This window comes from Hypanus sabinus, chromosome 9 (genome assembly GCF_030144855.1).
Source record: "Hypanus sabinus isolate sHypSab1 chromosome 9, sHypSab1.hap1, whole genome shotgun sequence".
In the NCBI taxonomy this organism is placed as follows: domain Eukaryota; kingdom Metazoa; phylum Chordata; class Chondrichthyes; order Myliobatiformes; family Dasyatidae; genus Hypanus; species Hypanus sabinus.
Window position 1 is genome coordinate 108,464,203 of NC_082714.1, and position 14,613 is coordinate 108,478,815.

General features: G+C 37.5%; 2 protein-coding genes across 2 annotated transcripts in view; one reads left to right on the top strand and one right to left on the bottom strand.

Moving 5' to 3' along the window:
• LOC132399713 (beta-1,3-galactosyl-O-glycosyl-glycoprotein beta-1,6-N-acetylglucosaminyltransferase 7-like) overlaps positions 1-14,158 on the bottom strand; it is a 32,133-nt gene extending 17,975 nt beyond the window's left edge. Inside the window, exons 1-2 of the mRNA XM_059980391.1 lie at positions 13,977-14,158; positions 1,713-2,710 (exon numbers count right to left, since the gene is read on the bottom strand). Coding sequence (XP_059836374.1) covers positions 1,713-2,637 — 925 coding nt within the window. The 5' untranslated portion in view covers positions 2,638-2,710; positions 13,977-14,158. The remainder of the gene's footprint in view (positions 1-1,712; positions 2,711-13,976) is intronic.
• Positions 1-14,613, top strand: part of rtf2 (replication termination factor 2) — a 59,610-nt gene that overhangs the window by 24,418 nt on the left and 20,579 nt on the right. The gene's annotated exons all lie outside the window — the stretch shown is intronic.

Sequence of the window (14,613 nt, forward strand, 5' to 3'; positions counted from 1 at the left end):
CATTTCAGTGCTTCTTAGATGACATTTGGGCTGGCTGAATCAGAGTGCTAGCTTTCTTTTTCTTTCCCTATGAACTGAAGTGGTTTTTGTGATTAACCTTCTAGGTCTTTTGATCACCATCTTTATTGGATGCAAACTTTATTGACAGTATTACTGCTGAGGCAGTTAACATTAAGGGAAAAATGTCAGGCGGATGGAGGAGCTCAATGGGTTAGGCAGCACTGTGCAGAGAAATAGAGAGTTAACCTTGCAATTCAGATCCTTAGAATGAAAGAATATAGGGGAGAGCGCCAGTATAAGACGGTAAAGGGGAGGTTGGGGCAAGAGCTTGCAAGTGATAGGTGGATTCAGATGAGGAAACTGATTGACAGGTGGTGTCAGGTCATGGAGGGAAGGGTGGAAATAGTGGCAGAGGCTGGGAGGTGATGGGTGGAGACTATTGAGTGCAGCAGATGATTGAATCTTTAAGAAAATAAGTTTGAGCATTGAAGCATTGAGGAGATGGGTGGAGAGGACAGGGTGGGAGGAGTGTGTGGATGATGGGCAGATGGCACTAGGGTAAACAAGATTAGATGATAGGAGGCTAGGGCTTTGGAAGGAAGGATGTGTGTGAGGGGACCTGGGTATATCAAAAGGGGATGAGTAAAGAACAAGGTAAGCAAGTTACCTAGAGTTAGAGAATGTCATGTCCATGCTGAGAGGTTTTACATTAACCAGGCAGAGTATGAGATTCCTTTCCTTTAGTTTGAATTTGGCCTTACCTTGGCAGTGCACCCAATGGAATGAACATTGATTTGGGTTTGTATTGGCATTGATCATCTTGTGTCAGTCACCATCAAACCACACAAAAAAGAGTCTGGGAGGAATTATTGCAACCTCTAGTCAATACTGGTGGAGAGGATCAGAAGTGAACTAAATACCAGTGTAGTTCTTTAAAGGTAGTTTGTAAAAATGCATGATTCTAATAGATTGTTGCTTTCAGAAAAAAGCATAGTCGGAAGAGATAAAAATCTTTCTACTTTTTCCCCATGCGTTAGATGTTTCCCTGACAGATATGTGCTCACTTTAATCACCCTGGTGTAAGTATTTCAGATTAAGCTACATTACACATCCATACATTTCTAGTCCAAATCTGGAAGTCGATCTTCCTTGTTTTCTTAATTTGAAATGTTTTTGAAAATGAAAAGTTTGAGTCTATTTACATTGAAAACAGATTTCCTATAGACACCCAAAACATACAGTGGACTAACATCAAGCTCGCGTTTTGTTTTGGTAATCATGCATCAGCTCTGTACAAGTTAAATAAATTTCTGTACATTGTCTCCTTAATCACTTTTTATATGATGGGAGAATAGTTCCCTCAACAAGATTTAAAAACAAAACTTTGTTTCAAATTGACTGAAATAAAATTTGAGATTGTGGTGATGGGTTTTGCCACATAAAAGCCAAATTAATTCTGTAATGTGATGCAACCTGCTTCACATTTGGTGCAGACTTGGAAAGTTTAAGCTTGCATCTTGAAAGATTTAACTTTTAACTTCCTGTTGGTCACTTCTTATAGATGAGAAACAACAGTCATTTTTGTTGAAATAAACTGGACTTGCTTCCTGGTTGGAACAGGAGGGTTTGACTTTTTTTTAAACCTTCAATGTGAATTATGAGATGCCCTTCCCTTTATGGCTTGTAAGTTCACATAACTTTACTGAGCTTACCGTTTAAGCGATTCAGTGTCACCCAGTAATGTTCATCAGGGCTGTATGTGTCACGAGACCACTCAAGAAGTGTGATTGCACGTTCATCTTCCAATACAAATTTCACAAATTGTCTCGTAAGCATGTAGTATGCAGTTCCGAAATAAATGGTGAGACCCATAGGTGGTGCATCTTTTGTCTGATTAAGCTGGTAAATTTTGGCTTCACCTTCTTGTATCTTCTCTTTGTAACTGTACTCTGTCCTGTATTTCATATACCATGGTTGTTGTACTCCAGGTGTAATGTTCTTGCCCCTCCATTTGTGCTTTATATACGAGATAATTTCCTTATTAGTTTTTATTGGAAAGTCTTGTCCACAGAGATTGATAACTGCATTCCATGCAACTGTTGTGTTTACAAGATCTTTCATGCAATTTATATCAGCTTGTAGGCGTGAGAATCCACCATAAACAACATATTCCATTTTTGAAGCCAGAAAGATGTTATTAAAGCAGTCAGACAAGCTCTTTACTTTTCTTTGGTAATCTTTTGATGACTTTTGATCAATATGGATGCAGTACACATTCTCTGGCCTATAAATTGCTCGCAATAGTTTTACAAACATTTCAAATTCTTTGTGGATAGTAATAATATAAGCTAGAGGATAGTTAGCTTCTTCTTCTGACAGAGAACTTGTTATGAAGTTAAGTTCAAGTTTCATTTTGGAACAACTGATTGGAATTTGAATGTCAAATAATTTTACCTTCTCTTTTTCACACTGTTCTCCAGCCTGTAATGCTGTTTCTTTGCCTTGTAAAATTTCAGGACAATACTTGGTGCAGCTCTGCTGTTCAGGTTGTTCAATAGGTTTCACAGTATAAGAAATTACAATGTACATCAGTGTGAAAGCAGGGAGTGAAATCAAAAAATACTTAATTTTGTTCATGTTAGAATTTTAGTCTTGTGTCTCACACCATGCAGTACTTGAGCTTTTAGTTTTCCTGTCCATGTCCATTTATCTGCAAAGAGTAACAGCTAGGTTAACAAAACCAGAATTAATATTTGTTTTCAAAGTTTGCATAAAATGTAACCAGAAATTTTCCTACAAGCAAAACGCTATAGTACAGCAATGAACATCTGAAATGAAACTTTCTCACTGAGATTGCTGCCTAATGGCTAAGTATTTCAGAAGATCTATAAAATTACTGTGGTTTTTCATTTAAGAAACTCATAATCCATTGTCCTATTGTCATATTATTAACTATATTCTTATCTTATATTGTTATACTAATATCTTATTATTAACTATAACCATCTCAACCAGTGTTGACAAAATGGAGAAAATAATTAACTTTTAAAGAAAAGTCTTTACTTGTATGTTTAAAGTAGACTTTATGGATTTTATTACAAACCTACTTTGATTCTTTACTAATTTCAAAGAAATTGAGTTTTGAGGCTCCTTATAGAAAGATTGCTAATTTCAAGTCAAAAGGCATCCTTTTCAATTTCTACAAGTATGTGAGTGCTGATTGGAAATTCGTCGATAGGCCTTATCTTCAAAGAGCTGTTTTTCAGAGAGGCTATGGGAGTGGAGGGGTTAAAGGATATTTACACAGAGATCAAGTACGTTTGAAGAAGATTAATTTGTTGCATAAACGCCAATTCCACCAAGCTGCCTCATTACAAAAAAGTTGTATTGCATATTCTAACTTTTATTGAACACCTGACCAGCATTATCAAAATGGAAGGATCTGTAAAATGCACAGTTTAGAATCATCAACTTCGTTCTTTTTCACAAAGATAAATGGCAGACTGAAAATGTCCTGGTAATTGACAATAATTATTGCAACAGATTTAATGTTGCACATTTTTGCAAAGTGTGCCTTTTTGAATAAATGTTTGCAAAATAAAATGACTGAACGAAAGGTCCATCAATAGTAGGACTATTAAAAATGGTTGTGGCTTTGTTCTGTTCATTTTTGGAGGCAAAGCAGCAAAACAGTTACTTAAAAATCAAATAATTAGAATTTGAAATCTGAAACTCAACTCAGCAGGTCAGACTAAGAAAAGAAGTTGTTAAAGTTTCAGGCATTCATTAGACCTGAGAGGGAATCAAGTAGTCTAGGTTCAGAAAAGATTGGTTGGAACAAGGGGATTTGTCTGATATGGAAATAAAGCATGCCCAGGAGGTCAAAATATATCAATTAAAAATGGTGGGGAAGTTGAGTTTGGGGATTATGGTGGAAGGAGGTAAAAATAGTTTGCCCTGATATGAACAAAAAAAAGAGGGAATTATCTTAAGTTGGAGATATAATATAGAACCTTGGGAATTGACTCTACAGTGTGTTGTTGACTCCTGCCTTTGTGTCCATTTGTGCCACAGTTGTGTATTTAAAATCTTCAGATATAGTTTGCATTATATTCATGGCATTAAAATAGTCTCTCCTCCCCCCCCCCCCCCATGTTGTAAATTACATTCTCTCTGTTAACAAAACACCAACTTCACAACCTAAGTCAGTGATTATAAACCTGATTCTGTTTCAGAGGTAATATCCTTTCTCATTAAGTACATATGTGTATGTCACCTTATATGGTCCTTCATGATGGGTGCTGCTTTCCTGTGCCAGTGCTTATTGGTGGGCAGGGCTTTATCTTTGATGGAGTGGGCTGTATGCCCTATGTTATATAGGCTTTTCCATTCAACAGCATTGATGTTTCCATTCTAGACCATGATGCAATCAGCTAGTATATTCTTTGCCACACATCTTTAGAAGTTCATTAGAAACTTTCAAAGATTCGGCATGTCATCTAAAGCATTGACAAAGAAGAGGAGCTGTTGTGCCTTCTTTGTATTGCACCTATGTGCTGGACTCAGGGTAGGTCCTCTGAAATGTTAATACTGAGGAATTTAAAGTTGCTGGCTAACCCTCTGCACCTCTAATCTCTGATGATGACTGGTTCATGGACCTCGGGTTTCCTCTTCCTGTAGTCAATAATCAGAGATTTTAGAATAGTGGACAGCACCATCTTTCTCCAACATCTATGTCCAGTAACACCATTGTTAGTTAGCACTGTGAGACTAACTTGGCATAGTTGTGTAGCTTATTCGCTGCTGGTAGTTTGTATGATCATTTTATATACTGTTTCTTAGCTCCTGGACTGCCTTTGTACTGTCTTTCTCTTGTCCAGTTGTGAAGGCTTGAATTTTACAAAAGCACTGAAACCATAATTTCTGGATCTGCCACAATATTTGCTTCCTTACCACTGAATGGGTCAATTAGTGGATTTTTAATCTAAATTTGTATCCGACTCTGCAAAGGTAGCAACCCATTCTGATCACTTCTATTTTTTTTCCATTGTCTTTTAAGCTTGGCAACTTTAAGGCTAGTTTTACAAACACATTGTTTTTGTCCTCTCCAACATCAAATTCTGTTTGTTGTGCTTCTGGATTCTAGACTTCAAGATGTCAAGCTAAATTCATTCGCTCTTTCTGTAAATTGATCCTTAAATTGTCACTGATTAATAAGTTAAACTGTTAATGCCAACACTGATTCTAAGAGTAGTGAGTGGCTCATCTCCTGTTCCCTTCAACTTTCTCCATCACATACAAAGTTCGAGGCAGGAAGTGTGATGAAAACCTCACCACCTACTAGATTGAATACAGCTGGTAGTACAAAGCAGTCAGTTTTAATAGCATCCCTATTGGGCATGAGGGGCAACTGTCATTGGCAGACTGTGGTTAATATCTGAAATATGTTCTGGAAATTCATTGACATTGCAGCCAAAGTCATTGGAACAGCAGTTTCTCTTGTAACTTGCAGTGTTGAAAGGACCAAGGCAGCTGCATGGTAGAAAAATTCTGGTGAAGGGTCTTGAACAGATGCTGAGTTCTGATGTGCTGTAAACTTAACAGAAAATTAATAACTCGCTTCTAATTTCAGTAGCATGGAATTCCTTCAGCACTTCCCATCCAAGGTATTGATCTTTGCTTTCAACTATTGCCTGACTAGATTGGAAACACGGTGCACTTTAATAGGTTGAGATTGGGGTTATGGTAATATGAAATCTGTATATTGTCTTGAAGATCTCCACACAATGAAGATTGATACATTAAAATTTCTTTTTCTAGATGGAAGACGCCAATTAACTCTTGAGTACTGTTTAAGTTATAAGTTCGTTAGTAGTTTATGAAAAACTTTATCATTAAATTCTGTGTGTGCAATTAAAGTTCTAGTGATGGGGGAACAGTATAGTAAGTACTTGGAGAACATGGATTCTGCATATATTTATTTCCAACAGAAGCAGCTGCCATTTCTAGCCATTTAATGAAGATTGCAGAGAATGCCACTAATTGGGATTATAGATAATAGGTGCAGGAGTAGGCCATTTGGCCCTTTGAACCATACCCGCCATTCATTGTGACCATGGCTGATCATCCACAATCATATTGTGTGGTGCCTGTTTCAGAGTTGGCTATAGGGGACTGCACCCTTCTGATTCATATGTTGAATAGGACTGGTTGTTAATTGGAAGTTAAAACCCAGAATTTTTCCCTCCCCTTTCTCTCTTCCATTCCCCACTCTAGCCTCCTACCTCTCTCTTTACCTTCCTTATTACCTCCCCAGTCCCTCTCCTTCCCTTTCTCCCATGTTCCACTCTCCTCTGTCAGATTCCTTCTTCTCTAGCCCTTTGCCTTTCCCACCCACCTGTCTTCACCTATCACCCAGCTAGTCTTCCTTCCCCTCTTCCCCCCACTTTTTATTCTGACATATTTATTCCCCCTTCCTTTCCAGTCCTGAAGAAGGGTCTCAGCCTAAAACTTTGACCTTTTTATTCATTTGCTGCCTGACCTGCTGAGTCCTCCAGCATCTTGTATGATTCTCTGGATTTCCGGCATCTGTAGAATCTCTTGAGCTTAGAATTGTCAGCACTGAATATGGATGAATTTGGGGTCATTTGCAGAGGCAGCTTTGGTGAATCACTATAAATTTGATGTTGCATCTGGAACTGGAGTTAGATGTTTGCTGAGAAAGAGATGTGCTTTTGTTAATACCCTATCAAAATAGGAAGGGGAAATGAGCCACTGAAATGAATGTGGTTGTCGAACAGAAATATACTTTAGTCAAGGAAGCATAGAAAGTTGATTAAGTTGGTTAAGAAAGGAAGGGATGCATTTTCCTTTATGTAGAGATTTGCAGCGACTGATTTTTTTAAAAATGTAGTTGTGTTATAAAGAAACTGCAGGGCTAGGCTATACATAGCAGGATCCTACATATCATTGTGATGTTAACAAAATGCAGTAATCTGGTTTTCGCAACCTGACTCGACTGCCATTAGCTGAGGGAGAGTTGTCAAAATATAGTTTGGGTTTTATCCAACAATGTGGCAATATACTGAATCTTACATTATTTTAACAATGAGAAAATTCACAAAGCCTACAGCATTAATATTTTTTCTCTGAAGGTACTCGAAATATACTCCACAAACCAAATTTCGAAGTAAATGTATTATCAAAATATGCATATGTTACCATATTCAAAGCTTAACTTTTTTGTCACATGTGCATTGAAGTGTACAGTGAAATGTGATTTTTTTTATCAAATCAGCAAAGATTGTACTGGAGATCCCATAAATGTTGCCTCATCTCCTGTGCTGACATAACTTTTAGCTCACAACCTTGAGATTCTACTACTATTTGATTCATTTTCTTTTAGGCATTTACAGGGATAAAATGAAATGCAATAACTATACATAAACAAAGACTGACAAACAATGTGCAAAAGAAGACATTGTGGGATGGGCGGGAATGCAGAGAACATGAGTTGTAATGTATGCGAATTGTAAAGAATCCTTGAAAGTCAGTTTTTAGGCCATAGAATTAGATCAGAGTTGTGAAAAGATCTCCACACCAGTTGAGGAGCCTGATGATTGTAGGGTGATAATTGTTCCAGAACCTGGTAGTGTGGGGCCCAACGTTTCTGTACCATCTGCCCGATAGAGGTAGTGAGAAGAGAGCATGGCCAGGATGGTGCAGATCTTTGATGGATGCTACATTTTGTAGCAGCACTTCATGTAAATGTAAGTGGTGAGGAGGGCTTTCCCTGTGATGAACTCAGCTGTATCTACCGCAATCTGTAGTTTTTTAACATTCCTGGACGTTGGTGTTTCCATATCAGGCCATGATGCAACCAGGTAGGAAATTCTCCACAGTGCATTGAGAAGTTTGTCAAAGTTATTGATGACATTCCAAATATATGCCAACCTCTAAGACTGTAGGGGTGCTGTCATACCTTCTTTGTGATGGCACTTTCATGTTGGTCCCAGAATAGATCTTCTGATCTGTTAATGCTAAAAAATATAAAATCATAGATGGTTTAAAAAAATTGTTTTTAAACCATCTACGACCGATCTGTTTTTTAGAGACTGGGATAGGTTAGGCATTAAACAATTTCAGGATCTGTTTGTTGGAGGGGATCTTTCTTCTTTTGAGCAGCTTTCAGTGAACTATAACCTATCAAATACCCACTTTTTTTCGATATGTGCAGATTAGAGATTTTTTAAGATCTAAACTACATATATTTCCTACTAGGCCAGATAAGAACATAATAGATGTATCTTTTAATTTGAAACCTTTTGAAAATGGCTCAATATCTTATATTTATGGTCTGTTGTTGAGATTGAGAATGGCTCCTTTAGATAAATTTTTTTAAAAAAGGATAAAGGGTAAAGGATTTATAGACTTCATTATCTGATGAGCCCTGGAGAGTTATTTTTAAAATGGTTAATTCTTCATCATTATGTGCTCATCATTCCCTCCTATAATTTAAAGTAGTACATAGGGCTCATATGTCTAAAGACAAGCTCTTTCGTTATATTGCATATATATCTCCTTACTGTGACAGGTGTAATAATGGAGAGGCGTCATTAATTCATATGTTTTGGTCATGCTCAAGCCTTGAAAAATATTGGCAAGATGTATTCCAAACTTTTTCTGTACTTTTTAAAGTTAGTTTTAAGCCCAATCCTTAGACTGTCTTATTTGTTACTGTTGAGGAAAGAGTTATAATTTTGGAGCCTTCTCATTTGCGGGTACTGGCTTTTATTTCTCTTATGGCTAGGAGGGCGATCTTTCTTGAGTGGAAGGAGGTTGCCCCCCCCCCCCCCCCCACACTTGCTCAATGGTTATGTGATGTTATGTCATAGAACATAGAAATTTACAGCTCATTACAGGCCCTTTGACACACAAAGTTGTGCTGACCATGTAACCTACTCTAGAGACTGCCCAGAATTTCCCTAGCACAAGCCCTCTATTTTTCTAAGCCCTATGTACCTACCACGTTTAAATCTAGAGAAGATTAATTGTTTGATTTCTGATTCTAACCAATATTTTCAAATGTTATTAGGGACCCTTTCTGAACTATTTTAAAGATCTTTGAATTGTTATTAAAATATAGATCTGGGCTATTATAAAACACTACATGGTAAAGTACTCTTTTTTTTCTCTCGTTTTTTTTTACCAAACAGCTTTGTTTTGTTAAGGGATGTAAATTTTTTTTATAATTAACCATACTATTTTATTTCATCATTCAATTTATTTTATTTGATTGATCATCAATATGAGATACCATGATTGTATCAGTATGATTTATGTTTAGTGCATTTTGTGCTATCTTATTTTGATTTATAATAAGTATCCTTATGAATTCTGTATTTGTATATATGAAACTTAAGAAAAATATTGGAAAAAGAAAAGATATATAAAATCATTTGGTAGAAATTAAATCCTGAAGTCATTGTTCTTCCATCAAGTGCAGTATCCAGGTTTACAGATTTTGTTTACTATGCCCAATGTTCTCAGTAAAATTCTTAGCTGAAGCTCCTTTCTTTCAATTTCCTCAATTCACATAACATTTAATAAGCCTGTTGAATTTTATCCAGCCATTAATTATTTTATTGATGTATTGCATCTTTATAAGAGGGGATTTATGCTCTACATAAGATCATAAACAGGAAGAGGCCAGCTGACCCTTCAAGCTGCTCTGCTTTTCATCAAGATGTGTAACTCTATTTATGTGCACCGATTCTGCAATTCTTGTAGTTTGACATCTTTTGATTATGTTATGAAAACACACCAGACAGCTGTAGAGGTTCAATTGTTATGTATGGAATTTTGAAGATTCAACATTCACAAGATCACAAGACAAAGGAGCAGAAGTAGGCCATTCGGCCCATCCAGCCTGCTCCGCTACTCCACCATGAGCTAAACTATTCTCCCGTCTAGTTCCAATTTCCGTTCTTTTGTCTCATATCCTTTGATAACCTGACTAATCAGATAACTGTCAATCTCTTCCTTAAAAGCCTTCAATGATTGGGCCTCCACAGCTGTATGTGGCAACGAATGCCATAAATCCACAACCCTCTGGCTAAAAAAATTTCTCCTCATCTCTGTTTTAAATGTTTTAAACTACAAGAATTCTAAGACAGTGGCCTCTTGTCCTGGACTCACCCACTAAGAGAAACAGCCTTTCCACATCTACTCTATCCAACCCTTTCAACATTCGAAATGCTTCTATGAGATCCTCTCTCATTCTTCTATACTCTAATGAATACAATCCAAGAGCCAATAAACGCTCCTCATATGTTAGTCCCTGCATTCCAGGAATCATCCTAGTGAATCTTCTCTGAACTCTCTCCAATATCAGCCCATCCTTTCTAAGATAGGGGACCAAAATTGCACACAGTATTTCCAAATGGGGTCTCACCAGTGCCCCATAGAGCCTCATCAACACCTCCTTACTCTTATACATTATTCCTCTTGAAATGAATGCCAACATAGCATTCGCTTTCCTTACTGCCGATCCAACCTAGTGGTTAACCTTTAGGGTATCCTGCACTAGGACCCCCAAGTCCCTTTGCACTCCTGATTTTTGAATTTTCTCCCCATCTAAATAATAATCTGCCCGATTGTTTCTTCTTCCAAAATGTACATTTCTCAACATTGTATCTCATCTGCCATTTCTTTGCCCACTCTCCTAAACTGACTAAGTTTCCCTGCAGCCTTTCCGTTTCTTCAACATTTCCTGCTCCTCCACCTATCTTGGTGTCATCTGAAAACTTAGCCACAAAACATTCTGAGTGAGGACTGCTTAAAAAATAGCTACTCCTTATTCTGAAATTGTAACGGCTAGTTCTAGCTTACTTTGCAAATGGGAATATCATCCCTGCATTCACCGTCTTGAGTCCAGTAGGAATTTAAGTTTCATTGGAATTGGTTTATTATTGTCACATGTATCAAGATACAGTAAAAAGCTTCTCTTGCATATTATTTATACTGATCAGGCTATTATTGAGATAGGATAAGGTAAAACCATAACAATGCAGAATAAAGTGCAACAGCTACAGAGAAGGTGAGTGCAGATAAACAAGGTGCAAGCTCATAACAAGGTAGATTGTGAGGTCGAGTCCATTTCATTATACTAGGAAACTATTTAATAGTCTTATAACAGCAGGGTAGAAACTGTCCTGGAGACTGGTGGTACATGCTTTCAGGCTTTTGTATCTTTTGCCCTATTGAAGAGGGGAGAAGAGAGGATTGTGATTCAGTGAGAAGTAGAGACAGAATTCATAGAAAAGAGACTGGTTTTTGTGATATGCCCACAATCTTCTATAGCCTATTGTGGTCATGTACACAGCAAACCAAGGATTCTTTCTGTGGTACATCCATAAAAATTGGCAAAGTTCGAGAACATGTAAAATGTCTTCAGGCTCCTGAAGAAGAAGAGACATCTATTTGCATGGACCAGGTCAGGCTGTTGGTAATGTTCGCTCCTAAGAACTTCACTCTCAACCCTTACAACCTCAACACCATTGATATAGGCATGAGCATATACGCTGCTCCCCTTCTTGAAGTTAATAACAAGATCTTTTGATTTGCTGACATTGAAAGGTTATTCCACTGACACCATCATTAAGCTCTTTATCTCCTTCCTGTACTCCAGGTCATCATTATTTGAAATATGGTCCACTGCAAACTTGTAGATGGATGTAGAGCAGAATCTGGTTATGCAGTCCTGTGTACAGGGATTCTGAATCTGAATTAAAGGGCTGAAGATCCAACTTTCTGGAGTACCAGTATTTGGATTAATTATGTTTGGAGATGTTGCTGCCTATCCTTTGATTGCAGACTATTGGTTAGGAAGTCACAGATCCAGTTGCAGAGGGAGACATTGACTCCCACAATCTGCAGTTTAATAATGTGTTTGCTTGGAATTAGAGTATTGAAGGCAGAGCTGTAGTCGTTAAAGAAAAACCGAAATCTGAGCAACACACGCAAAATGATAGAGGAACTCAGCAAGACAGGCAGCATCTATGTGGGGGGGGGGGGGGAATACAGTTGAAGTTCCTGCCGGAGGGTCTCTGCCAAAAATGTCAACTGCACTTTTTTCTATAGATACTGCCTGGCCTGCTGAGTTCCTCTATCATTTTGCGTGTGTCAATAAAGAATAGTCTGCTGCAGGTGTCTCTACTGTCCAGATGTTCCAGAGCTGTGTAGGGCTAGGGAGATCTCAGGATCTCCCATTTTAAGATTGTGATTTTAAATGCTAGATTCCAGCATTTTTGCACTACTGATGTTATACTAACAATTCCTTTGCATTTTTCTTAGATAGTGAGGTCAGATTTACTCCACTGGTCTATTTCTAGTTTATGCTTTCTTCACACTGATGGGAACTGAAGATGAGGCTCAAGGTCACTGAAAGCTAAATTTTACAAAGTGCTCAGTACAAAGATGTTGTGTTGCTCTTCTGTGGTTTCTTATAGCACCTTAGGGCAGCACATTGGTGTTGCTGCCTCTGAATACCACAGGCCCGATTTCAGTTTCTTCCCTTTCTGGAGAGCTTAGTGAGATTGTGTTCCATAAATACCAAAAAAGTTTTTAAAAGATAATGATCCCTGGATAAGATAAATTTCAAGTTCTCCAGAAAGGTTATTACTTGCAATGACCAAAATTTACTGCATAATCATGGAAAACCCTGAACATCCTCTGCACAGCACCATCCAGAGACAGAAGCAGCTTCAGCGGCAGGTTGCTGTCAGTGCAATACTCCTCAGACAGGATGAAGAGATCATTACTCCCCAGCGCCATTCGGCTCTACAATTCAACCACCAGGGGCAAGACATGTTAAGTGCCGGGGTTAGGACTGAGCTTAAGTTACCACTCAATGCACTTTAGTAAATTATTTAAGAACTTTTTAAAAGCTATTTATTAATGCTTTTTGGGAGGGTGATTTTAGATGCATATCATATTTATACTGAGTTAAATACTGTATGTAATTAGTTTTACTACAATAAGTGTATGGGACACTGGAAAAATGTTGAATTTCCCCTTGGGGATGAATAAAGTATCTATCTAGTAAATAACGCTTGTTCACAATGAGTTTCATAGAAATCCAAATTTTAAGTCCCTATGTTCTCATCTGCAGAAGTAAGTGGAAATTAATTGCATTTGAACTGTTTATGATTAGAGGAATGTAGTTTGGTTTTCTGAAGCCTATTTAGTTTTACTTTGGTAATCTTCCCAATGTTTCATTGCTTTGATTGACACTGAACTCTAATCACTGATAAGATCTGGTTTGGTTTTGTACTAGTAACAATTTTGTTTTTGTATCAAATTCAGTTAAAGTCATAGAGAAATACAGCACAGACACAAGCCCTTCAGCCCAACCAGTCCAAGTCGACCACAGTACCCAGCCAGCTCAGCCCATGACCTTCTAAGCCCTGCCCTTCTATGTACCTCCTTGATTCTTAAGTTATACCACTGTACTTACCTCAACCACTTCCTCTGGCAGCTCGTTGGATATGCTCACCACTCTCTGCATGGGGGAAAAATTTCTCCCTTTTAAATCTTTTCCCTCTCACCCTAAAAATATGTCCCCTAGTTTTGGACTCCCCCACACTAGGGAAGAGACTGTTACCATCCACCTTATTTATGCTGCTCATAATTTAAGCACTTCTGTAAGGTTGACACTAATCTTCCTACATTCCAAGAATAAAGAGCTAGCCTGGCCAATCCCTTCCTATGACTCATCACAGATCGCTTCCTATTTTTCATCATATTTTCTTTATTCTTTTTGCGCAGGCTTAGATATAAATTTACGTTATTTTTCATGCTTTCTATCATACAAAATTTTGGTTTGCTCATTTTCTCATCAAAATGAGTCATAGTCCCACATTTCTGAAGACAACTGTGATTTTAAATATTGAGTTGAAAGAAATTTTAAATCTTACCTTGCCCTGGAGTAGTGTGAAATGAAGCAGTTCTGAAGCAGTTGAAGTCATTGCTGCAAGAACTGAATGCTTAACATTTCAGCACAGGAAATGCGAATTTGTCAGAAAGGTGGTTGGTGATAGTCTATAAAGCAGGCTGCAGTGCATTAATTTCTGCGGTCTCATGACATGCTCTTTCAACTGATTGGCTGGAACAAACTATGGTGTAGCAGCAAAACTTATGAGATCCATTTCAAACAGTCAGATTAAGTTCTACTTTTACTTGTATAGTCTTTAGTTTTATGTAGGATGTTATTTGTAGTGTTTGTATTTCTATAATTTAGTTTAGTGCATTTTACACAGTTTATTATTAATAAACTTTTAAGTGAGTTCCAGGTCATTTTGCTGTTTTATGAATCTCAAGCGGATTAAGCTCAAATTTAAAAGACAAATGTACATTAGTTAATAATTGAATTGGAAAAGGCACTTCTTCCAAGCTTGCAATGCAGCCTGCTCTTGAAAAATGTGATGTGTTTTACCTGTCCATGCCTTATTTGCAATTTCTCACATACATTTGTTTCTTTTCAATCCTATCATTTTTATTTTGTACATTGATGGAAATGATTTGTGAATACGTCCCTCTTCAAATAAACATGTG